This window comes from Muntiacus reevesi, chromosome 2, assembly GCF_963930625.1.
Source record: "Muntiacus reevesi chromosome 2, mMunRee1.1, whole genome shotgun sequence".
NCBI classification, from domain to species: Eukaryota; Metazoa; Chordata; class Mammalia; order Artiodactyla; family Cervidae; genus Muntiacus; species Muntiacus reevesi.
In genome coordinates this window covers 223681778-223707118 of record NC_089250.1, presented here as the reverse complement: position 1 = coordinate 223707118, position 25341 = coordinate 223681778, and the positions used below count along the sequence as shown (strand labels likewise).

The following is a 25341-nucleotide window of genomic DNA, read 5'->3' as shown; positions in this document are numbered from 1 at the left end:
TTCTCATCTGCAAGTGAGCGGGTCCCCCAGGGTCCTCCCCGGGACTCTCCACTCAGACATTCTGGGTGTCTGGTTCTACCGCTCCCACATTCTATATCAGGGTGCATGTTTGGGGGCGGGGTGGGGTGCAGGGAGTGGCTAACAGGAATTGTCGGTTGAGATGCAAGCTTAGCCACAAGAACTGCTACGAGGCAAACCCCGTGTGTCTCCACGTCAGTGTCCAGATACCACCATATCCTGGGGAGGGGAGCCTGGACAAGAGGTTGAATGGCGACCCCATGAAAGAAACATCTGAGTCCTAACCCCAGAAACCTCTGAACACGGCCTCGTTGAGAAAATCGGGTCTTTGCAGATCACAAGTAATCACGCTAAGGATGCTGAGATCTTCCAGATTGAGTGGGGCCTAAACCCAGCGACGCGTGTCACAGAGAGGGAGTTCTCACGGGGACAGGGAAGGCCGTGTGACCCCAGGGGCAGGGCGGGGAGGGACTGGGTCACAGCCAAGGCAGTTGGAGCCCCGAGGGGCTGGAAGAGGCAGGAAGGACCTCCCTAGAGCCTTGGGGTGGGGCCCCGACCACACCCGACTTGGGGCTTTGGCCGTCCAGTTTGTGGTGGTTTGTTATGGCCGCCCCAGGAGCCTCCCGCAGGAGGACTTGCAGGGGATTAAAACCTGCCGGGAAGGCGACCTTATTGAGGATCACCTTTCCTTCCAAGTTTCAGGTCTGGGCTTTAAGCTCGGCCCCGCCCGGCTCCGCTGCGTCCTGGGGTTGGGGTGTGGCGCGTCGGGGCAGGGAAGGTTCCGGGTGCAGGACCTACAGGGGCGCGGTGTTCGCTCCAGGAACAGGGGGCAGCGTGTGGGGTGCAGCCTGACCTTGGCTGCCCGTGACTGCGGCCCTGAAGCCCCAGTCAACCCTGCTGTCAGCCCTGGAGGCCGCTTAACACGCGAGAACAGGCGGTGAGAGTGGCATTCTACCACTACGGGCTCTCCGCGCGGAGGCAGGGTGCTCCCCAGGACGTGGGGGTGCCACGGACGGACCACTCCCCGCCATGGGGCCGGCACCGCACCTGCCTCCCATCATGGGGCTCCTCAGGGAGCGGGGTTACAAACGAGGAATGAAAGGCTGCACGGCTCCCCAAGAGGACCCTTCGCCCAGGAAGTGCCGGGCCGGGGTCACCACCTAGTGTGGCCACAGTGGCCCCGTCCGGGGGCCTTGGGGATCCTTGCAGCTGAGGCTCCTCTGCAGGACTCAGGGGGACCCGCACCCTCGGGAAGCCCTAGATAGGCCTCCTGGGGAGCTCGTTGGCCAGCGACCCTGAGTCAGGGAGCTCGGGCAGGGCTCCGTCAGCCTGACCAGCGCCAAGGTGGGCGCCAGAGGTCCAGGGGAACAGCGGCAAGAGCGGGGGTCTGGCCACTCCCTCTCCCCCGGCCCTGGAGCAGCATGGGGTGGGACGCTGGCCGGAGCTGCTTCTTACAGAGGGTCCACGGGGGTCGGCTCCAGGTGGAGACAGGAGAGATGGCGGTCACTTACGAGGCTGATGACCTGGTTTGGCACCTTCTGCAAGCAGTGGGGGAGGGAGACGTGTGCCAGGGCCTCCCTGCGAGGGCTCCCTTGGCCAGTTATCCCATTTTACTGCTGGGGAGACTGAGTCTCAGGGGTCACGACACCACCCCCGACTATGCGACCAGAGCCCAGGGCTCCCTCCTGGGCCCATGACTCCACAGCCCCCAGCTTCGCCCTCCACGCTCCGGGGCCACAAGACCTGGTCACCACCTCTCTGGAGGCCTGCCTCCTCCCTGCTCCCTCCTCCCTGCAAGGCCGCCTTCCTTACCTGTTGACCGGAGGGCTGGGTCTGCAGGGCGGAGAGGGGACCAGCGCTGGCTGGGGAGGAGTGGGCACTGTGGACCTGGCCCTCCCCTGGGGGACCCCCCCCAACTTGGATGTGGCATCAGGGGAGCGTGGGGACCAGAGGCTGGGCTGGCCCTTTTGTCGCATCACAAAGTCCTGCCCTGGGCTGGCCAGGGCTCTGCAGGGGGGGAAGCCTGGGAGAGCCTCCGCCCTCGGGACCCTGCTCCCAGGCCAGCTCCCGCCCTTAGCAGCGCCTCCGCCATCCTCAGCCTTGGGGGGACACCTCGAAAATGGGTACATCTTGTCACACAGCCAAGACGTGGGAGCCACCTAAACGTCCACTGACAGGAACGGAGAGAGAAGATCCTTAAACCCAAAGGAACACCACTCAGCCATAAAAAAGAAGGAGACCAGGCCATGTGCAGCAGCGTGGATGGAGCTAGAGATGATCCCACCAAGTGAGATAAGTCAGGGAAAGGCAGATATCATATGACACCACTTACACGTAGAGTCTAAAACAGGACACAAGTGAACTTGTCTATGAAGCTGAAACAGACTCACAGACATAGAGAAGAGGCTGGTGGTTGCCAAGGGGAGGGATGGAGTAGGAGGTTGAGGTTAGCAGATGCAAACTATTATAAATAGAATGCACAAGAAACAAGTTCCCACTATAGCACAGGGAACTGTATTCAATGTCCTGTGATAAACCATCACGGAAAAGCATGTAAATAAATACTGGATGTGTATGTATAACTGAACCACTTTGCTGCACAATAGAGATGAACTCAATACCGCAGACCAACTCTCCTTCAATGAAAAAAGTAAAATTTTAAAAATCCCTCTTCAGGTGCCAAGGGGTGGGGGGTAACCATTTTACAGTTTACCTGTTTTATAAACTAAGATGGTTACAAATACTTACTGTAAACTCAGTAATGGCTCCACAGCTCGTAAGTGATGACGCAGGGTTAGAACCCATATCTGGGTTCAAATCAAACACATCCTAACCTCTGTTGTCACAGGTAGTCTTTTGTAATGACAAAAAGGGGGAAAAAACAATGGAAAGCGACAGTTTTTATGTGCCTGAAGGTCATTGTAGAGCAAAGACGGGCACACAGAACATGTGTGGGTGTTCCGTGGACTGGGTGGTGGGTTGGACGGTGAGAAAGTACAGGCGTGTCTAACTCAGGAACCGTCCTGTCACTCTGGGTGGCTACCCCTGTCCCTGCCGGAATCCCCTGGGTTTCTGCCATGGGAAAGGCAGGACCTCACGCTGGAACTGTGTATCTTCCTTCTCACCTGGTCTCTCCTGCCGCTTGCATGCCCCTCTGCTCTGGAGCGGTGGCATAACCCACCCGCCCACCACCCAGCATCGGGCATGGTCACCACCCAGCATTGGGCATGGTGGCCTTTTGATTCAAGAACATAAAGGAACATGGAGAATTGTTTCTCTGGGCTTGACTAGTGTCACTGCAGGAGGTTTAGGTTGGAGGGACAGAGGTGCCAAGTGTCCATCAACAAATTTTTCGTGTGTGTGTGCGCGCGCGCGCGCGCGTGCATGTGTGTGTGTGTGTGTGTGTGAGACCCTCTAAAGTCCATGCCCCTGGCAGCCCCCTCCTGCCTGGCTGATGATCCCCACTGCTGCCTCAGTGCATGACCTTCCTCTTCAGAAGGTCAGCTATTGGCCACTTTCTTGCAGGGTGGCAGCCTCGTGATCCTGAGGTCATGGGTAAAAATCTCTTGGTGACAAGGCTGTTTTGAGAATTGCAGAAACTGGAACTGAAAGGTTAGGGGTGTGTGGTGCTTGTTTCAACAAGCTGACCCGTCTCCGTGACTACACAGAACCCTGGGGAGAGTGGAGTCATGCAGATAAAAAGGTGCAAATGGTCAGAGTTTTAGACACTGTTGGCATGGGCTTCATTCAGCTCAGTGGGTTTGGGGACCAGCCTGGGTATCTGAGGGCCTGAGGAAGTTGAGAGTACCTGGGGCCCCAAGCTCCCATGTGCTGGCCTCTGAGCATTGCGTTTATGGAAGGGCTGCTTCTCTGCAGGTACAGAGCCTCCACAGCAAGTATCTAATAGCCCCAGGAGGGCCACTAACACTAGCATCCATGCAGGAGGTCATGTGCAGACCTGTGTACAGATTTTTTTTTTATTAGAAAATTTTAAAATATTTATGCAGCTGTACCAGGCCTTAGATCATAGCATGCATCATTTATTTTAGTTGTGGCACATGCAATCTAGCTCCCTGACCACGGATTGAACCCAGGCCCCCTGCACTGGGAGTGCGGCATCTTAGCCAGGGGAGGTCCTGTGTGCAGGTTTTCAAGTGAAGTTTAATAAAGAATTTGCGGAGCTCAGGAAGGCCCACACAGCCCAGGCAGTCCCCAGCATCAGGGTGCCAAGTCCTCTCCAGGTGGAATGAGGAGCCACCCACCTCCTGGCCTGAACGTGCTGAAATGCCGGGTTCTGGGTTCTGCCTGCAGGTGGCTTTCTTTCTGGTCCTCATACTGACCGCGGGGCCCTGGAGAGCAGAATGGCAGGAGCTTCCGTGGACACGCCCAAGGGAGAAGTGTGCGTCCAGAGACAGGACCCTTCAGAAGGAAGGTCCCCGGAGTGAGAGGCACATGCCAGCCTGGTGGCTCTTGGACAAGGCCAGGACCTCAATGAAACCTCTTCCAATGCCCATTCTTCCAAAGTCTTCCGAGTTCTGACCGGATCCTCACAGGGAACATCTGTAAATTGTCTAGTGCTCTGTCCAGTTTTCCCACTCTCTAACACACATCACTGATGGCAACCATGTTTATCCAGAATTTTATAATACCGCTTTGTCTGTAACATATTATTTATTGACACGAGATATTGAGTGTTCATTATGTCCATGATATAAAAATCGCCCCGGTTACCGAACGTCTGTAAGTTTGAGGCCATGGCCTCTGCATTTGGCAGGATTTGCGATCTGGGCTCGGTGCTTGAACCAGAAAGTCAGTCTTGAGTCAGCCTGCGTGGAGACCCCCCTGCAGGCCTGGGGAGGGGGTGCCCTGGGACACTGGGGAACATTTCCATTCCTCTCCACTGGAGACAGACTGCCAGCTCCAGCTAGGGGGCCCTGAGAGCCCTGGGGAGGGGGCAGGGGTAGGTGAAGTTTGCGGAAGCCAGTGGAGCAGCAGGCTTGGACAGCTCGGGTCACTTGGCTCCTGTGAGAGGATAGGGTGCCTGCGGCATCTGGGGGCAGGTTTCAGGGGCTGCCCGGATCCAGTGGGTTTGTTACTTCGTTGTTTAGTTGCTAAGTTTTGTCGGGCTCTTGCCTTGCAAGCCGGTGGACTGTAGCCCGCCAGTCTCCACTGTCCATGGGATTTTCCAGGCAAGGATGAAAGTGGATTGCCATTTCCTTCTCCAGGGGATCTTCCTGACCCAGGGATCGCCTCCTGCCTTGAAGGCAGATTTTTAGGGCTGAACCACTAGGGAAGCCCAGTGTTACCGAGTTGCGGTTAAAGGGCCCAAGTTCAGGCAGGGAAGAGGCAACACCGCCCTCTAGTGGTGAACGGTGTGCACAGCACCCACGATGCCCACGGTTGGGATCCAGGCTCGGAACCATTTTCAGCATCAGATTGGTCTCTGACCCTGCGTGACGATGGCAAAGGGGGATTTGCGGGCTGCTTCCCCCCTCCGGCCACGGCGAGTCACCACCACAGGGCCACCGCACCTAAGAGTTTGCGTGTGGCGGACACCATGCTGGGCTCCAGACCTGCCTGTCAACCCCCCCTGCGCAGCCCTGTCCTCCCGTACAGACTGCGTACACCGCCAGGCGGGGGAAGTGGGGCTGTGGGAGGAGAATCGTGTCCTTGAACTTCCCTGTTCTGTGTCTGAAGGGAACCAGTCCCGATGGGTCTCAGGTCACAGGGCAGGGCTGTGAGGGCAGCACCCAGCCCGTCCCCCTGGGCCTCCCTCCGTGTCCTCAGCTGGCAGTGGGGACACGGACTCCTGCCACAGCGCCCGCGGGGTCTCACGCTGAATGCATGTCTGTGTGTTCAGACTGTGCCCAGGCTGTGCCTGCACCCACAGCCTTCCATCAAGGCAGCTGGGACCACGCTTCCTGGGTGGATTTCGAGGAAGTGAGGTCCTGTGGGTTCCGGCGGGGGGAGGCCCCAGGGGGCAGGACTGTGAGGAGAGCCAGGGCCAGGGGCCACGGCTGGCCAGGAGACCCTGCCCCCAAGGGGGGGCAGCGAGGCTCGGGGTTCGGGGCACCCAGGGTGAGAGTCAGAGGCCCCCCTGCAGGTGTATCGTCAGTACCCGTGTGTGTGCCCTCAGTGGGCAGACCGGCCTTCCAAACCGGGGCACTTCTGAGAGGGAGGGGCCCTCTCGGAACCACGATGCCCAGCACAGGGGCATCTGGGACGGGGTCCGCCCCCGGCAGCAGGGACGACAGTCATGCCTGTCATTGGGTGAGCAGGTGCCAAGGAGAGGCGTGGGTGGAGATGAGGTTCTCTGGGGAAGAGAAGGGGGCTCCTGGGATCAGGCCTTGAGGTTGAGACTCGGGGGTGGGTGGGTGGCAGCAGGATGGCCGGGGTCGCGCCTGCTGGGGTGCCAAGTGATGGGCAGAGCGGGCTGCTCAGCCCTGACTGCTGCTGGAGGGTGCCTGCTGAGGGCTGCTGGGGGTGCTGACCACGCTGCTGACAGGTGGACCCAGAGGGGGTGGGGCCTGTGGGGTCCTCTCTGGGGCAGCGTGAAGCTTCTTCTCTCCCAGGAACAGTGTTTGGAACACTTAAGGCAGCTCTCTGGTCTCCCTCTTCCCTGCCAGTTATCGAGGTGGGACTACATTATGCCTAGGGCTCACCGTCCGGGGCACATGAATGAGGACCATCGTTTCTCCAGTGGACAGAAATCACCTCCTGTGCCCTGGCTACAAGCCCGGCATGGCAGGCAGATTCACAGGCACTTGAAACGGACAAGCCTGGAGGTTCCAGCCTTTGTCACCCATGCACGGCAGGCTCCGTGGCAGGTGGGTTATGGCCCACCCTCGTGCACCCTCCTCCTGGGAACTGCCCCCGCCACTGGTCACCTCTCATCACCACGAGAACAGTGAACACGGCTCCACTACACAGGTCAGGAGATGAAGTTGTCATCCTGCAGGACCACTCCCAGGCCCGTCTCCTCATTGCTCCACCCTGGCCAGGCCTGTTGGGGTGATTAGAGGTGGGGCGACCCCGAGAGGTGGTCCTTGCAGTGGTGGAGCTGTGGGTAGACCCCAGGGTAGAAGAGGGTCCCCAGTAAGTAGCCTGAGGCCTTGGAGAGGATGTGGGGTCCTGGGCAGGACCCCAGAGTGTGCTCTGCTCACCCCCCACCGCACACCGGTGGTCCATGCTGCCTCCGCCCATGCGTTCAGCTGCCCTGGGTCTTAGGGGACAGGGGTCTTATGGGCCGACGCTGATGCTGTTTGCCCTGAACTGGCTGGAGCCAGCTGTCTGAGCCTGACCAAGGACACCCTGACTGCTCAGATTTTAGAGAAGCCACTTGCTGACACCTTCCTGGGAGCCTCCCCCTTGCTGGAATGCTACTGTCACAGAACGTGGCCACCCCAGCCAGGCTGCCTCCCCGCCTCCCCCTTGCTCCTGCCGGGTGCTGGCCTCCGGCTCTGGGGCTTTGCTCGGGCGGTGGGGTCAGGAGGCAGGGCAATGCAGACAGCGCGGGGCAGGTCTGGCTCGGCCCGTTCCTGCCTGGGCAGCTGCTCAGCCCTCCTGGAGCCTCGGTGCCCTCATCTGCGATGAGAGCCATTCCCTCGGGCTTCAGGGTGGGAGGCGCGGGGAGTGCCTGGCCCAGAACAGAGGTCAATGCAGTTTCTTCCTCCTTTTCTCAGTGATGAAGAACTGTCTCGTCAAGGGACTTTCCTGGCGGTCTTCCTGGTTGGGATGTCACCTTTTGGTGCGGGGTGTGTGTGTATGTGTGTGTGTGTGTGTATGTGGGTTTGAACCTTAGTTGGGGAGCTAGGATGCCACACGCCTCATAGCCAAGAAACCAGGGTATAGTGCAGATACAACACTGAATATAACACATTCGATGAAGACTTAAAAAATGGTCCACGTTAAAAAAAATTGTTTTAAAAAATTAGCTAGTAGAGAAATGCAATTTGAAAAGAAAAAAAAAAAAAGAGACCTGGGGTCACCTCTCCCGCTTTTTCTGAACTGCAAAGAACGCAGCAGCTCTGTGTGGTGATGAGAAATTATGGGGATGCTTCTTTTTCTATCCTAGAACACATCAAGATGGACTTTATTATTCCAATGAATGCCCTACAACTCTGTTAAAAATCAGAGACAGTTAGCTCCATTTAAATCTTAAATGTACCTTATGCCTAATTTAGAACAAAGCTCAGAGTAAGCTGATGATCGCCAAAGTGCTAAGAGATTTTTATTTTAACTTGGTTCATTTTAACCAGGAGTGCTAAACAGGGGCTCCCTCACCAGAGCCGCAGTCTTTGTGTGCTAAACTTTTCAGATAAATTTAGCTAAAAACTTCTGCAAAAAGACTGATTTTTGTGTTAACAGGATTGTATTTCTACTATGTTGCAACCTGCTGTACTATGAGATTGCCACTTTTCTGTTTTCTGCTAAGCTCAAGGCCAAAAGATAATGTACAAAAAAATCTATGGAAAAGACTCTCATAAACAAGAAGTATACAGAGCATACCTGGTTTCTTGAAGGACAAGCTGATGTGATGTTAAATTAACTCTCTGTGCTTATCTTCCCCTTGGAAATGTACTAACTTAGGGTATAAAAGCTACGGTGAAAAATAAGGCGCAGGCCAGACTGCTGTACACTCCGGTCTGCTCTCTCTCTCTCCCTCGCCGACGCCGTTCATCCTGAGGGTACCCCTGGATCCTGCGGGGGCAAGGACCCCGGCACCCAGGGATGGGTCTGGAAGGTGAAAGGCAATGAAAGTGGGGGACCTGCCGTCTGATTCAACACCACATGCCCTGCGCCCCCAATCCCCTTCCCCTCTGTCCTCAGGCCACCTGCTCCAGGCCAGCTTCTCAGAGACCAGACATGCCTGCGGGCTGGCTGGGGACCAAGGACACAGCTAATGAGGTCTCGGCCCTCAAAGACGACCACCACGCGACCGTGAATGACCAAGCATTTAATGCTTCACAGAACAAACCTGTTCTCTGCTATGAAGTTCGTTATGAACTTGCATCACTGTGACTGTCGAGTCTATAATCCAAGTTAAATCCCGGGCGATGACAACTCTCGTGTCCAATAATTTAACCGAGTGAAGTTTGTGCAGATTCACAAACCTTTTCATATAGTCTTGATCTCCAAAATTTAACGAGTGAGACGCAGCAAGCCCTCCACCCCGTCGCCATCAGTGGAGAGAATTGGCTAAGGCGACCATGGATGGATCGTGTTCTGAGCTCGGAGGAACATCCATTGTCACCTGGGCCATCTGCCCGGGGCCTAGCGCCCACACCGCCCTGGGACGGGAGCTGGCTTCTGAAGGCCGTGGCCAGGGCAGCGGGCCAGGCAGAGGCCATGACGGAATCCCGGGGGGAGGGCCCCGCATCCCCACCCAGCTCACAGCCACCGATACCTACCACCACCCAGCGGTAACGCGCCTTCCCTCTTGCCGTGGAAGCCGGGGCCCGGCCTCCCGGTATGAGCCCGCCACAGGCCAGAGACCACAGTTCAACTCCGCTTTACTCTAGAAGTGCCTCTGGGTGCACACCACCCCGGCCCCACCCCCGGGGAAATCATCGTTTCCCAGGCCGGCGGAAGTCCGTCCGCTTCGGCGAGCGTGACGCTAGAGTTTGCTGTTCTTCTGGAACTGGGCCACCAGGCTGAGGACCTGCTCGGAGGCCTTGATGCTCTTGCAGCCGAGGTAGGCGGTGCTGTTGGCGGCTGTGTCCTCCAGGAAGTAGCGGTAGTTGACCATGAGGCCGCAGGCGCTGGTGAGGCCCTTGAGGCTGACGTCGGCCAGCCAGTTGATGCGCCAGAGCACCGCGCCGTTCTGCAGGTGGAAGTGCGCCACGGGGTTGAGCGCGTAGCCGCGGTGCTTCTCCCCGTGCAGGTACCAGGCGCACAGCCGCATCAGCGGGGCCTGCAGCGCCCGCGCCAGCCGCTCCGACTGCGCCCACTCGCCGCTGCTCAGCAGCGGCTGCAGCGTCTCGAGCGCGGGGCCGCCCGTGAGCTCGGCGATCTCCTGACTCTCGCAGTCCGTCAGCAGTCCGCTCCGCCCGTGCTCCTTGGCTTTGGCCTTGAGCAGCCCCAGGAGCCACTTGGTGAAGCCGGGGATGGGAGACAGGCTGGAGAAGGCGCCCAGCTGGGGGAACTCCTTCTGCAGGCGCGGGGCGGGGGAGGAGGGGAGAGAATACACGCAGGGTTCAGGGCTGAGGCGTGGACACGGTCACCCCCGCCTTTACGGCCTAGTGGCGTGAGCCCCGGGTGCTGCCGTCTGGCGGACGGGGCACCGCGTGCGGCGGGTTACTCTTCCTTCTCTCCAGGGACAGTTAGCAAGAATCTGACGTGCGGGGGTCCTGGAGGTGTCCTGCGGCCCCAGGACAAGCGTCCCCTAGTGCTCTGTCCGCCTGCACCGCCATCCGAGCAGGCAAGCTGGGGGACTCGCCTGAAGTCGAAGCGGTGGGTCGCTGCAGAGTCGGGGGCCTGACTACAGCCCACCAGGCCCCTCTCATGGACTCTGCTGAGGCCGTGTAATCGGGTTTGGGGCTCGGCACACGGTGACTGTCTGTTGAATGAATAACTGATCACCCAACAATACCACAGCGGGGGCGGAGGATGGGAGGGACAGGGCAGGGGCAGGGGGCAAGGGTAGGTCTCCACACCAGATAACAGGATTCAATCACTGCTATTCAAATCGCACTGCGACCTCAATGCTCGTTTCACAGAAGCCAGAATTTTCCAACTGAAAATGTAACATACACTCACTACAGAAGAAGCATCTTAAAGTTCAGGACAGAAGCCAAGGAGGCAGCAGGCTCCAGTACTCTGAGCTGAGTGCTCTCCAGACAGAGAGGAACTCCTCTGTCTCCCAGCGGTGTTTACAAGGCTGAGACAGCTCTCTCACATCCTGCTGTCTGGGTTTACATGACGAGGATTTATAGTCATCGTCACGCAGGATTCAGAACCACAACTTTAACAACAGGAGGCTGTTATGACGACCCTCAGACGCTCCTAACCCTGCTCCTCCTATCTTTCATAACCCCCCACGCAGGCCTCTGTGGGGACAGGGCTGTGCTTCCCTCCAGACTCTCCGGAGGGCTCTCCCGCTGCCACTCCCAGCCCAGATGGGGAGCGGACGTCAGTGGGCAGCGCAGCTCCTGGGCCGCAGGACTCAGGAGTAGAGCTCGTGGGTGGGTCCCGGGACGAGCCTCCTCCTCCGACTGCATTCCTGACCCTCCTGCTCGCTCCCCCAACCCCGGCCCTGTCATCAACACCTTCAGCAAAGAAGCAGAAGGGACTCAAGAGTAACTAGAACAGGTGGCTCTTATCACCTCTGGGGAGAGCGCAGCAGGGCGTGAGTCTAGAAGCTGATGCCCAACTCCATCCTGAGAGCTCAGACAAGTTTACCACGAGGCATGCAAGCGTCTGAATTCCACCCTGGCCCGTCACTCTCTGAGGTGGGGCTGTGGAGGCCGCCGCGTGTGTGGAGACCACAGGAGCAGACAGCACCGCTCTCAGAGCCCGTTCTTAACCATCTAATTATTTTACCTTAAAATGAGGCTCTATGCATTGCAGTCCGCCCCAGCCCCTGGTGAGATGGTTTTGAACAGCCCAGACCCACAGTGGGCCGGGCGTTTCTGTGTGTTTCCAGGGCAACCCAGAGACCCAAGTGTCACTGCACGTACCCTCCAGCCGCCTGGTCTGAGCTCGGGGCTCCCCGCGGACACGAGTGGGTGAGGGTGGCTGGGGGTGCTTGTCAGGGCCAGGACTGGGCCGTGGGGGCCAAGGGGGCCATGGGAGCCCACTGGTGACCGCATGCCAGGCAGAAGTGGCCCCACCAGCCCGGGTGTAGGGCCCCCCGCAGATGCCACCACCCTCAGGACGCATCTGAGCCTCCTGGTCCATGAGAAGCTAGTTTCGGGGGCCCTTTTCTCAGCATGCCTTCCACCTCCTGAGGAGTCTCGGGGCTCCTCGGATCTGCCAAGGGGCACCTGGTGCTTTTCCACCCCTCCTGCTCGCTCTGGCCTGGAGCGCCACCTTGTCCCTGAGACGAGGGCAGGACTGCTCGGACGCACAGGGCGGGACCAGCGCCCAGCCTCACTCACCTGCAGCTCCTTCACCACCCGCTTGATGAGGAAGGCGCCCAGCTCCACGCCCTGCAGCCCCTGCTGGGTCAGGCTCAGCGAGTAGAAGATGGCCGTGGTGATCTTGTTCCGCTCCTCTGTCTCCGACGGGGGGTACTCCTTCACTATGATAGTCTGGAAAACAGAAAGGACCCCGAGGTCGAGACAGTCTCCCCCGACCTCCCAGACCAGTTCCACAGGTTATGCGTCCTGAGATCTCTCTGGAGGCGGTGGTCTCACAATCTCCCTGGCTGTGTGCCCAGCACTGTATCATTTCTATCACTTCGGATTCTCAGGCAAACTGAGTGGATCATGCTTCCTGGCCCTTAGGCAGGCCTCTCTGGGGCCTCCGTGCAAAACGCTCCCCTTGAGCCCTGGAGAAGCACGCTGGCCCTCCTCTGGGGCCCCGGGGCCCCACCCTGGCTCACCTCCCTGCCCTGAACTGAGGGCGCATAGGTACCTGGATGCTGCTGGAGATCTCGTTGGTCAGGGCCACGTGCAGGATGATCAGGGGCTCCCCGGGCGTCGAGCAGTGGGAAAAGAAGTAGCACCTCCGGTAGGGCCCCACGCGCCACTTCATGTCCATCCAGGTTTTCACAGGGTGCACGGCCTCAGCCCTGGCGGGGACAAGACAAAGAAGCGAGACGAACGTCACGGTTCACGGGTCAGACAGCCGGGGCAGAGCCCTACTCGGCTCTCCACGCAGGTCAAAGAAACCCTGTAAATACAGCTTCGAGGGACTCGGGAGGAAATTCAGAGAAGGTCGCTTTAGCGTGAAGCGGCGCTGACTGAGCGCAGCCAGAGCTGGTGACCGTCTTACACACAGAACTGTGCTCTTGGCCCTGCTCTTAAAGACTAGCTTGCTGGGCCCTGGCGGGGCGGCCGTGCGGCGGAGTTTAACGCAGGGGCCTGACCAGATGCCTGTCGCTGGGGGTCCTTTGTCTGCTCTGAATCTCTCAGTCTGAAGTCATCGCTGCCTGTGCACACGCATCGCCCGGCGGGTTCCGCTAGTCCAGCCACCTCGGCCACTGCTGCTCTGCTTCAACACCAGAGCTGGCAGCAGCACTGTCTGCCTTTCACTGTGTCCAGGGCAGGCTGGATGCGTGCGCACTGTATTGTGAGTCTGGAGATTCTTATCCAAGGGAGACATTTTAACAGCTGGTTGTGACGATGCTGTCTGGGTGACTAATGCCAACTCCTGGTCTGTGAGTCTGGGCAGCTCTGATCATGGGGGTCCTTGGGTAGAAGTAGGCTTGAGTGCTTTCTTCCTTTTAGACATTGATTATTATCATTTACTTTTTGGCTATGCTGCGTGGCATGCAGGATCTTGGCTCCCTGATCAGGGACCAAACCCATGCCCCCTGCAGTGGAAGCCCAGAGTCTCAACCACTGGACTGCCAAGGAAGTCCCCCGAGGGCTTTAAATATGAGCATGTAGCCGAGACCCCACACGCAGGTTCACTGGCAGAAGGACCAGTTTCTACCTGTGCCCTTTTCTCTTCCGTGGCATCGGCATCATCTGCTAGGACAACCACCCCTGGGAATACCATGTTTGCGTTTTATCAGGCTTGGGAGAAAACGTACACGGATGGGGAGGCGGGGAATGGAGGCTGGCTTTCAGCTGAAATCTAAGCAGAGCGGCAGCGTTACACTCACTCGCTGATTCTCTGGAGCACTTCGCACGGTGAATGCCAGGTGACCCGCTCCAGGTTCAGGAACCCCGAGGAAAACCACTCAGAGAGCATGTTTTTCAGCACCCCGTTCATTTCCTGAAATGGAGAGGAGAGAACGCTGACCTTCCGTGGGGAAGACATCCAGCCCATCCCCAAGGCGCCACTAGGAATCAGAAGCCAGGCAGGGGTGTGTGCTGAGACAGCCGGACAGCTGGAACGCAGCGCTATTCCTTCCCTCTTCCCATCACTAAGACAGCCGACTGGAGTGTCCAAATCGAACCAAGTTCCCCAAGTCAGATAACGTGTTCTGGTTCATTCGCCACCATGGACACAGCTACGCACGTGAGTTAGGCTGATGCTGAATGGTGTGTCGTGGAGCGAATGCGGACACCCTCTCGGGACCATTCTTTGATTCACCAAGACATCCATCCTTCTTTCTTAAGAGAAATAAGTACTGGCTCCCGGCCCCACATTTTGACAACTCTAAGGTGTGTGCGTGTTTTCCTGTTTTTAATGTCTCGGAACTCAGGACCCATCTCTAGAGTGACGGCGGGTCATGGCTGGACTGGCAGCATGCTTTCCTTTCCTGAGTGGCCGTAGAATAATAGTGCATCTGGCAATCTGTGCATTTAAATTTGACATTATTCTAATTTCACTTTTTCACAGCAAATCTGCTTCCAAAAATGATCTGAGTCAACTTTACCATCAGAGATACATTCACACTGAAACTTTGAGGAACAGAATGAGAGGTGAATGAGGTGAGGACGCGGTTTAGTCTGGTGACCTCAGGCCAAATAAGTGGTGAGCTTTTAGTTTACAGCCAGAGAGGAGGGGACACCCAAAGCAAGAGACACAGCTGTCGTTCCTTAATAGTTGTGTCTCTTTCTTCCAAATCAACAGAAGCCTCATCTTTAGCTGGGCACAAGGATGTTCAGAACAAAGCCAGGCCAGCAGCTGAGGGTAGCCACATCACTGAGTTCTGGCTACTCAGATGTAAGTAGAGGTGTTCTGTAGCAGCTTTTGGGAACCTTGAAAGATGGCAGGAGCAGCCCTTTGCCTATCTTTTTCTTTGTCCTTCCCACTGCAGGTTGGAAGGTGATGTGATGGCTAGAGCTACAGCAGCCATCTGGGGCCATGAGGTAACTTTGGGGATGAAAGTGTTTCAGGGAAGAGCAACAAACAGAAGTCTGGGTCAACTGAGGGCACCACAGAGCAGGAAGCTTCTCTTATTCAAACTACTATTGTTCTTGAGCCTCTGTGACTTAAGATGAGATACATACTGACAGATACACTGAGTATTACTGAATAACAGCAAACATCTCCGTTTGTCTGGTACAGAACTGACCTTATGAATCCCTGCATAGGAATCACAAAGACCATGACAGATAACACCCGTAAAACTGGACACAATACGAAACTGTTATAGGGCCGTGTCACATTCTAATCCCTGGTAGAAGCTCGAAGGATTCAGAACCTTGTCACTTGAGGATACGGTGCAGGCATGCGGTTGGTGGTTCAGAAAGGGTTTCAGAATGAAGTGAGCTCCATCTTTAAACACTGAAGGCCTGGGGCACAGAAGAGGCCCCATGGGGGAGAGACGTGGGGGGTAAGTCATCTAGGGCCAACTAGAGGAGGCAAAGTCAGACTCCATGTAAAGAACAACATTCATGTAGTTGGGGCTGCCCATGGACCTCCTCCTGTCAGAGAGCAGCCCTCCCCATGGGGATGAGATGGTCACAGGGTGGGCAAGAACATGGCAGAGATGTTTTGATTAGAGGGCCATTTGACCTCTAATTCCTCTTCACTCTTTACCCCACGGTCTAGTCTCCTTCACTGGGCTCTCAGTTCCATAAGTGTGGAGGTCATTTCTGATTCATTCCTCTGGTTCTCAAAGCATCTGTGGGGTCTCCCACGTGGAAGATGATCAACGGATTGATGGCAAATGAAAAAGAGAAGACACCCTGGAGAACAGCGACTACAAGTAGCAGGGAGAGGGAGGGATGGCTTCCTGGTCAACACCGATGGCTTCTTGTAAAACTCTCTTTCCTGCACAGACTACAGTGGTTCAGTCTTCCTGGGGACCTCGCACACTCTAGAGTGTGCACTCAACACTGGCACCCTCTCCCCAGGGAAACGCAAACACATTAGTAAAACTCTGTATAGAATTTCCTGGGTTTCATGGACCCCTTTGAAACTCATCTATGGATCATCCCCAGGGGTCCCTGGATCCCAGGCTGGGGACCTCTGCTTTGAAAGGTCAGGAATGAACCAGTCGAGTTCCATGTGGGATGTATTGGCATCTCTGTGACACATGTAATAGGAAAAAGCTGGGGAAAAAAATCTAGCTTCAGTGTTAGTTCAGTTTAATTATGAAAGGAATAGTCTGGCTGATGGAAGTGGCCTCCTCTCTAAGTCTCTTCGTTCTATTCTGGGCTACTGACAGCTATAAATGTGACACTGGACACGAGATCTGGGAATCTAGGTTAAAGGTGACCCATCTTCCCTGCTCAGGGCCATCAGGGCCGCAGCTGTTGGGGTGAAATCAGGCATCGAGGGCAGTAAGGTTGCTGGATCTCTGACCATGGAAGGAGAGGGAACGGGTATGTGTGTATCAGCCTCAGGAATTCAGAAATTGTTCATCAGCGATCCAACACTTGAATATGCCAACTGCTGGCACAACATTCTTATGTACAAATAAGTTCATCTCTTAGTCTGGCTGACAGAACTGAGTAGAACCATGAGGACCACCAGGTTAGCTTACAAACAGGACAAGCCACCAGGGGAAGTTTATGACACAGTGTCTTGGGCTGGGCGCTGCAGTGGTGCTGTGGGGACCTGGCTGGAGAAGAGCTTGGTCCCTTCTCCTATGTTCTGCCTGGACTTCTATTAAGGTTTCCACAGTCTTCACCATAATTTCTGTGTTCAAATTTCCCATCATTTCCCAAATGCCAGCCCGCCTCTGCACATTGCTGATGGCACCTACACTCTCTGCTAGAATGGGAGCTCCCTTGGCTTCACTGGGGGTTTTATCTGTAAGAAACTTAACTCTTCAACCTAAAAGGGCTTTTGGGAAGAACTCTGCAGAAAACCAAAGAGCCTGTAGCCAGGACACACAGGAAGCACACTCCACCCCGCAAAGCACACGCGCTGTGCACCCTGCTCGGCGTGCGGCGGACGCACAACTGCAAGTTCACAGGGCGTCTCCTTCCGGAGAATGACTGGCAGGTGGACTGGATGCACGCCTCGGAGCCCAAAGCCCTCCTCAGGAAAGAACACGCAGATTCGGGCTTCTGGTCACACGTCCAGGCATCAGAATTAGCCTCTCAACTCACTTGCAACTTCAACAGAGAAAAGCTTTCTTTAACAAAAAGAACATTTGATCTTGTAAGCCAAGGCACCGCTTCTTTTCCTGGTATAATTAAGCTGCTTTGTGGGTTTGATATCACCCCCGCCATCCCATCCCCACCACCACCAATGGATGACTGATTATTATTCTATTTCCTATGGTTAAAATTGGTTATGGGGGTGGGGTGGGGGGAGGTCCTGTGATCAGAGAATTAAAGGACATTGACAAGTCCCTTTCCTACAGAACCCTTAATTATGAAAACAACTAAAATGCCTTTCTTGGAATAACTCCATTAAGATCAGTTTACTTATTACCATCCAAGAAGTTCTACAAATCAGCATCAGATGGATAGACCACAGGAGTGGGGATTTGGGATGGATCAAGAAGGCCCAGGCTGACCTTCTGAGACACTCAGGCTCCTCACAACCTTCTAAGTAACAGGTGGCAAAGTCCAGCTTCTCAGCAGTGGATCAGCTCTCTTGAGAACCACAGCACAAACGTTTCACCTTTGCCGGGTTGTACAAGCTTTCCCCACAGCACTTGCATGTTCCCAGCAGAGACTTGACACTGACTCTGAATTTCCTATTGAGAAGAATTAAGAAACCTTATCTGATTTAAATTATCTGACAAAGGTTGGTACAGTCAAAGCCATGTTTTTTCCAGTAGTCATGTATGGATGTGAGAGCTGGACCATAAAGAAGGCTGAGCACCGAAGAATTGATGTTTTCATATTGTGGTGCTGGAGAAGACCCTAGAGAGTCCCTTGGACATCAAGGGGATCAAACCAGTCAATCCTAAAGTAAGTCAACCCTGAATCCTCACTGGAATGACTGATTGCTGAAGCTGACGCTCCAATACTTTGGCCACATGATGTGAAGAGCTGACTCACTGGAAAAGACCCGGATGCTCGGAAAGATTGAAGGTGGGAGGAGAAGGGCACGACAGAGGATTAAACGGTTGGATGGCATCACCGACTCAATGGACAGGAGTTTGAGCAAGCCCTGGTAGGTGGTGAAGGACAGGGAAAGCCTGGCGTGCTACAGGCGGCGGAGTTGCAAAGAGCTGGACACGACTGAGCGAGTGAACAAGAACGAGGTAGGGGACCCACGTCCGCCTAGACTCCTGCCTCGGGCTTCATGCTGGGCTCCACAGGGATGGAAGTGTCAGGCTTCCAGAATCTTCCTCTATTTCCAATTATCACGGCCCTCAGTCACAGACCAACATCTTGACAAACTGCCCTCACTGGTAACCATGTTTTCAGCCGAGCTCCACAGTACCTCTCGGGGCATTTCTTAGAAGAGAAGCAGGCTGACCTTGGGCAGCCTGACCACTGGCAGTCTCTCACCCTGGCCTGTCGGCCCAGGATGGTGAAGGGATTGGGCAGCACTCACCTAAAATCATGCTTCTAACCACAAGGCGGCAACAGGAGCCAGCCCATCCTCCGCGACCTGCTGTGCCTTCTGCGGTACCCACTATCCCGTGTGAGACACGCCATGAGCCTCCTTTTGGGCTTACCACTTGCTGGCAGTTATTCTAAAAATGCCTCTGTGCTCACAAGATCCAGTAAGTGAGAAGCTCTGAGAACCAGCAGACTGAGCCCACTGGAGGGCAATGCCCATGGCTGAGCCCCAGGCAGATCTTGTTTACCTGACATTACCTGGCAGCTCCAGAGGTCGGCAGGGCCCAGGGGATGCAGGGCTCCCGCGCTAAAGTTTCGAGGGCCAAACCTCTGCTGGTTGCCTACACTGAATTCCTAAAAGCCAAAAGCTCTAGCTGCGCTGCCTCTTTAATGTGGCTGCAAAATCCTAAATCAAACAGAAGAGATGGGATCAAGATGGACCACACACACTAGGGGATTCTTTGGACAAATTACTGCATCAGGTCCCAGTGACAACTTCTATGGATTAAAATACCTGTCGGGGAGGAAGGAAACCAGTTCAGTAACTAACATCTCACAGCATCGGAGAACAGAGAACCGGAAGCGACATCAGGAACTGCCAGGTGAGGGCAGCCCCAACGTCGGGCAGGATGACTCTCGGCCGCAAAGAAACTTTCCAAGGTCCCTGGGGCTTGGTTCCAGGCTTGGACCCTTGAGTGGAGCAGTCTGACCTCAGGACAAATGGGGGCAGTTAGCTGCCAGCTTCGCTGGACGGTGGGGCACCCAGGAGTCCAACTCACACTTCATCACTTGGCTACACAGGACGAGGTTCCTAGTTTCCCAGGAGCTGATCATCTAGTTGCAGGGTAACAATACATTCAAAGGCTAGATTCTGTGGTTAACACGTCTGAGTGGTACAGACAGTTACACACCTATGAAGCTCAGAACGGGGTGAGGTCACTCTGAGCTGGACAGGCTGGATAAGTCCAAAAAACGAGCTGGGGGTGGAGGCAGCTCCTACTCTTGACAGGAATCACGAGGGATGCGGGTTTAGGAACTTTCCATCCAGGAGCCGGCCTGGCTGGAGAGGAGGGTCTATAGAGGGGAACGAGAAATGCTGGGGGAGCTGGGATGTGCAGGGTGGCTGGTGGGCAGCAAAAATGCCAAAGGACAGACACCGAGGGCCAGCCTTCCGGCCATGCGAAGTTTGATGATTTTTTTTTTTTCAACAGAAGAGTAGAGACTGACCTGAGGCTTCAGAAAAAGGTGGGCACCGAGGTGGGTGTGAGGGAAGCTTGCACAGACTCTTGGAAAGATAAACACACTCACAACTAGAGAACATTAAACTCCTGCCTCAGGGAAACCAAATAAAACAAAGCCATTAATCGACTGGGTTGTTTCACCTTCCCTTCGGTTTTAGAAAAGGCACATGCTAAGAGAATAAGCCAGCTTCGACCTAGTTAGGTTGTCAACTAAGAGAGTCGGTGTACCATGATGGAGTACACAGCTGGAGTCACGGCCGCAGGGCTTGGGCGGAGGCGCTCTTACCAGCTCTGTGCTCTGGGGGCTGCATGGGACAAGCTTCAGTCACCTCATCTGTCAGGCAGTCCCCACGTCTTGCTGAGGATGAAATGAGCTAGTGAATGAAAGGCACTACTGTGTCTGCGGTTAACTCTTCGTAATCTCGAAGGGAAGCTCCTGGACCACTCCACCTTAGTGCCCGGAGCATGCCTGGTACGACACAGCCAGCCAACAGATGGCTGAACGGATGGATGGATGGATGGGCGGGCAGGGAGTTTAACTGTGGGTCAGGTGACAGACATCCCACCTAATTCTCAAGTCTCCTATGCAATGAGAATTTAGTTTCAGAAGGCTTTCAGGAGCACTGGTCTCTGCCTCAAAGGAAAAAAAAAGTCTGCTTGGATTGCAGACTCTCGGGAGGAACAGGGATGCCTGCAGGGTATGGAACACAAGGTCTCAGCCTTTCAGATGGGGATTTAGTTGGGAACACTCAATTTAACACACTCAGAATGCATGACTGACTTGGTGCTAATGCAATAAACCACCAAGGTTCTCAGCTTGGCCCTAGGTAACTCTAGTGTAGATCAGCCAGCTACCAAGAGCAGTCAAATCACAGCCTCTATTATCACCCCGAGATTAATCCTAACTACACCCAGTTTTTATGCATCTAAGGCTAAGAAAGTTCTGATAAACACCAGAACTCATATAGCATGATGGGGATATAAACTGTAGCATAGAGAACCCAGGAAATTTGGATTTGGATGGTAGTCAGACATTCTTATTTGCTCTGAGTTCTTGGTCAAGTCATGTGAACTCATCTGACCTGGTTCCTTTACTGTAAAAGTGACATATCACTTCCCCAAGAGTAGGATATGAACATGAAAACCATCATGCCAGGTGTTAGGAGTTCTTAAAGGAATCAGGACATAATCCTTTTAAGTGTTCACTTCTTTCCTAAGCCAAGTGGACTTGATAAAGTTCTGAATGTCAGAACTTTCTATAATATTTACAGCATTTTTGGTTTGCTATAGAGCAAATTAGTGGTCCATACTTGATATCAATGGAATACAAGGACTATACTCAACTATCAGTCATCTTTCAAGTCATCATTATTTAAATCTTAAATTCTTTGTTACATCTAAAGTGGGCTCACTTTGCTAAGTGCCTGATTACCCAAGGAGACAACTCAGAATCCTATTTTAGGGCTGAACTTGGGCTGGTGAAACGCCCTGCCCTGGGCGACGTGGCAGAGACGATAGAGGGCACCCGGACTCCTGGACGGTGGTGACCTCGAGTTCTAGTCACCCCTGTACGTTTCACAGGGTTTTTCAGGATAATGGCTCACACAGTTGGTGCTACAAGTAAGTTACCTTTTTGTTGACCCCATCCAGGTTTTCAGAAAGTTACCCGATGCTCCGTTTGGTACTCATTCAAGTGTACTGCACAGACGAAATCTCTCAGATAAGATAATAAAACAGAGAACTTTATAGAGCACGCTCATCAGGAACGAGGCGTGACAGTCACCTTGAAAGTAAGCGGGTGCCAAGTTTCTACCAAGACTGGAGCGAGCTGAGGCTTGAGTGAGGCAAGAAATTCGGAAAGCGTGGCAAGGAAGGGGGGCAGGGTTCAGGGGCTGTGACTCTCGGAGAAGTGGGCACGGCTCCAGGCAAGCGAAGGTGGAGTGTCTGGGGCTTGAGGGGCGAGGGCCGCCAAGGGTCAGCAGACCTGGGCACTAGGCGGGGGCGAGGCTCGGGCCGTCCCCGCCCCCACGAGGTCCGGGGACGGCCCGGGCAGAGCCTTACCCGGACGTGCGGCCCCTCCACTAGCTTGAGGGCTTGCGCCTCGAGCAGGTCGGCCCGCAGCCGCACCAGGAAGCGCACGCCGCCCTCCATCTTGCTGATGTGGTGGAAGAGGCTGCGGTAGCGCGGCACTAGCGCGTAGCGCAGCCGGTCCTCGGCCTGCAGCAGCACGGCTGGCTCCCGCGGCTGCTGGCGCAGCTGGAGCACGCCGGCGCTCTGCTCGGCCACCTGACTGTGGTCCACGCCGAAGCCGCGCGCCAGGCGGCCCAGCAGCTCGGCGCGCTCGGCCGTCTCAGCCAGGCCGCCGTAGAAGCTCACGAAGTCCGCACACTGGTTCTCCGCCCGCGCCGGCGTCTTCTCGCGCAGCTCATAGGCCGGCATCGCGGGCACTGCGCGGTGCAGCAGCTCGTCCATAGCCCGCTCCAGGGCGCCGGCCGCCGCCGGCCGTCCGCTCGACAGCCGGGGTCCTGGCGGCTGCGGCTGCCGCGGGGGTAGCCGCAGCCGGAGGAGGCGCCCGGCAGACAGGATTGGCCAGAGGACTCGCATGGTGCGCGGCGACAGCTGTCTGGGGAACGCCGCTGCCGCCGCGCTTCCGGCTTCCGGCTTCCGGCGCGCGCGCCCGCCCCATTGGCCGAGACTGAGGGACGACCTGGGCGGCGACCAATTGGGGGTGGGAGGGGGCGGAGCGACGGGGCGGGGCGGAGCGGAGCGCGGCGCCAGGCCAAGTGCGACCAAAGGTGACCCGGGCGGCGACCAATCCGAGGGCCGAGCGGCGGCGGGGTGGCTCGGGTTGGTGAGTTAAGGGGCGGGGAGGCCCCGGGGCGGGGAGGCCCCTGCCCTGTCACCTGTTCTCCCAAAGTCACCTCCTCTGCCCTCCTCTCCTCCAGGGGCCGAGCTCTCCAGCCCTAAGAAACATGACAGTCACCCAGCGGACGTGTTACACGCTCAAATTCCTGGCTCGACTCCAGAGATTCTCGGGAGTGTCTGGGGCAGGGGCGCAGGCATCTGCGTGACTACGAAGTACCCTAGTGGTCGTTTCTGACAAGGTAGGTCGCCTCTGCCTCGACCCCTGCCTGGCGCTCTCGCTTGCACAGATGACCCCCAGAGCTGCAGGCCTTCGCTCTCCTGAACTCCGGACCCAGGCTTCCAGCTGCTTGCTGGAGCGCCTCCTCACCGATGCGGCAAACGGGGCTCTACCAAGCGGCTCGTGGCCCACCCTGTCCCCCTTTCCTTGGTCCTCATTCATTCATTCCCTCATTCAACATAGTGTTTATTAATGGCCTAGCAGGTGCCAGGTCCTGCACTAGACACAGAGATAAAACAGTGAACGACAGATCTGATCGTACCCCCATGGAGTTTACATTCTAACAAAGGGAAACAGACCACGGCATAACTACTGGTTGTGGTAAGTGCTATAAGGGAAATAAACTGTGGAGTGATATAACTGGGCCAGCGTGGACTTCCCCTCACCCTGTGGACAGGGTCATCAAGGAAGGCCTCTTCCCCACAAGCTCAGGAGCAGGAGCGCAGGGTGCCGTATCAGTTACTAACCCTGTTCTCACTTGCTCCGCAACCAAATTCAAGCACCCTCTTCCATCGCTGGAGGGAGCACCACTTGGTAACACCCCTGTGTGGGGGGGAGGGGGGTGCCTTTGCAACACCTCTCAACACTGCAAACTGGCCCAGCAATTTGCACAGATAAATTCCTGCTGAATGGGCTAATGATAAGAATGGGTTAATCCTCCTGGGAGAGATGATTTCCTCCCCTAGGAAGTGAGGCTCCGACTGCCTTCTGTTGTCTCCTCCTCCTCCTCCTCATCCTAACCCCATCCTGCATTCATGCGAGAATACCACACACCAGCCATGTCCCCCACGGAGCAAAAACTGCAGGAGGCCTGAGGAGTATGTGGGGCTTTGCTCCACTCGGATGGAAATCCAAAGCATCCTTTGTTCAAGGGGGGAGAAAAGCCAGTGCCTGGCTGCCTAGATACCAGAACAACCCTAGAACGGTCTGGTCCAAGTGTTACGGTATAAAAAAGCCGAGGGGTAGTAGTTCTTTACGGGGCCAGCCTTTGCCCTGATCTTACAGGGCTCCTTCTGCCAAGGCACAGACACGCAAAGCTTTCTGAGGGCCTGGCAGTGGCTTCTGAGCCCACACTACTTCACCTTCACTAAGGAAGTGGCCAAGAAGCCTCTCCAGCTGCTGAAAGGAGTCTGCCTAGGCCAGACAGGCTGCTCTGGTGCTTGAGCTCACGTACCCTGTTCCACGTGCTCTCCTCTCTCCGGGATACCCCGGCCTTGCTGCAGGAACCTGTCCACTGCTTAATTATTGATATTCACTTAAAGTACAGTTCCCAATCCCTCTTCCATCTCCCTGCCTTTTCACATACTTTCTTTCTTTATTGAAGTATGGTTGAATTATAATGTGTTAATTTCTGCTCTATAGCAAAGTGATTCAGTTATATACATGTATACATTCTTTTCCTTTGTGGTTTATCACAGGATATTGAATATAGTTCTTGGTGCTCTATAGTAGGACCTTGTTGTTCTCTATTCTATATATACCAGTTTGCATCTGCGAATCCCAGACTCCCAATCCAATCTTCTCCCAGCTCCCTCCTCCTTGGCAACCACCAGTATGTTCTCTATGTTCTTGATACTGTTTCACAGACAGGTTCATTTGTGTTATCTTTTAGATCCCACCTATAAGTGATATCATATGGTATTTGTCTCTTTCTGATTTACTTCACTTAATATGAAAATCTTTAGCTGCATCCATTCATATAATTTCCTTTTTTTCTGATAAATAGGAGGTTTTAATGTATAAAAAGTGAATTAAGCAGCTCCTGGAACACATATAATTTCTTGATTCTGCTTTTCTCTGTTCATAATTATCTTTCTCCAGGTGTCAACTACCATTCTCTGCTTCTCCCTGCATATTCCCTTGGTTCAAAACACTGCCCTAATCCAAGACTGAAATTGAGAAAACAATTCCATTTACAAGAGTATCAAAAAGAAAAAAATACTTAAGAATAAATTTAACCAAGGACATCTAGCACATGTACACTGAAAAAAACAGAACACTGAAATTAAAGAAGATCCAATTAAATGGAAAGACATTCTGTGTTCATGAGTTGGAATATTTAATATTGTTAAGATGGTAAAACTGCCCAGATGAATATGCAGATTCAATGCAATCCCTATCAAATCCTCTTTGCAGAAATGGAAAGGTTCAGCCTAAAATTCAAAATGAAAATGCTAGAGGCCCTGAATAGCCAAAACTACTTCTTTGTTTGCTCTTTAAAAAGAGGAACAAACTTGTTAGATTCGCACTTCCTGATTTCAAAACTCACTACAAATTTACAGTATCCAAAACAATGTGGTACTGACAAAAAGGCAGACCTATAGATCGATGGGAGAAAATTGAAAGTCCAGAAACAAACCTATGCATCTGTGGTCTGCTGATTTCTCACAGGGTTTCTATGACCATT

At 54.8% G+C, this 25341-nt stretch overlaps 1 protein-coding gene across 1 annotated transcript; it reads right to left on the bottom strand.

Moving 5' to 3' along the window:
• Window positions 1–8959: 8959 nt before the first annotated feature.
• Window positions 8960–22446, bottom strand: MLYCD (malonyl-CoA decarboxylase). The gene is made up of 5 exons (XM_065925096.1): window positions 21854–22446; window positions 13790–13902; window positions 12595–12751; window positions 12117–12269; window positions 8960–10168 (listed from the first exon to the last, which is right to left on the bottom strand). The coding sequence occupies exons 1-5, from the start codon at window positions 22394–22396 to the stop codon at window positions 9635–9637; spliced, it is 1500 nt and encodes a 499-aa protein (XP_065781168.1). The 5' UTR covers window positions 22397–22446; the 3' UTR covers window positions 8960–9634.
• Between the last annotated feature and the right edge of the window lie 2895 nt (window positions 22447–25341).

What these genes read in the sequence shown, in the direction of transcription:
- MLYCD (XM_065925096.1), bottom strand. Translation starts at nt 22,396, where the DNA reads ATGCGAGTCCTCTGGCCAATCCTGTCTGCCGGGCGCCTCCTCCGGCTG. An exon ending in TGGAGGGGCCGCACGTCCGG is followed by an intron (nt 13,903 to 21,853) that starts GTAAGGCTCTGC and finishes TCTCCATTTCAG; the next exon opens with GAAATGAACGGGGTGCTGAA. An exon ending in GGGTGGTGAAGGAGCTGCAG is followed by an intron (nt 10,169 to 12,116) that starts GTGAGTGAGGCT and finishes CCGCGCCTGCAG; the next exon opens with AAGGAGTTCCCCCAGCTGGG.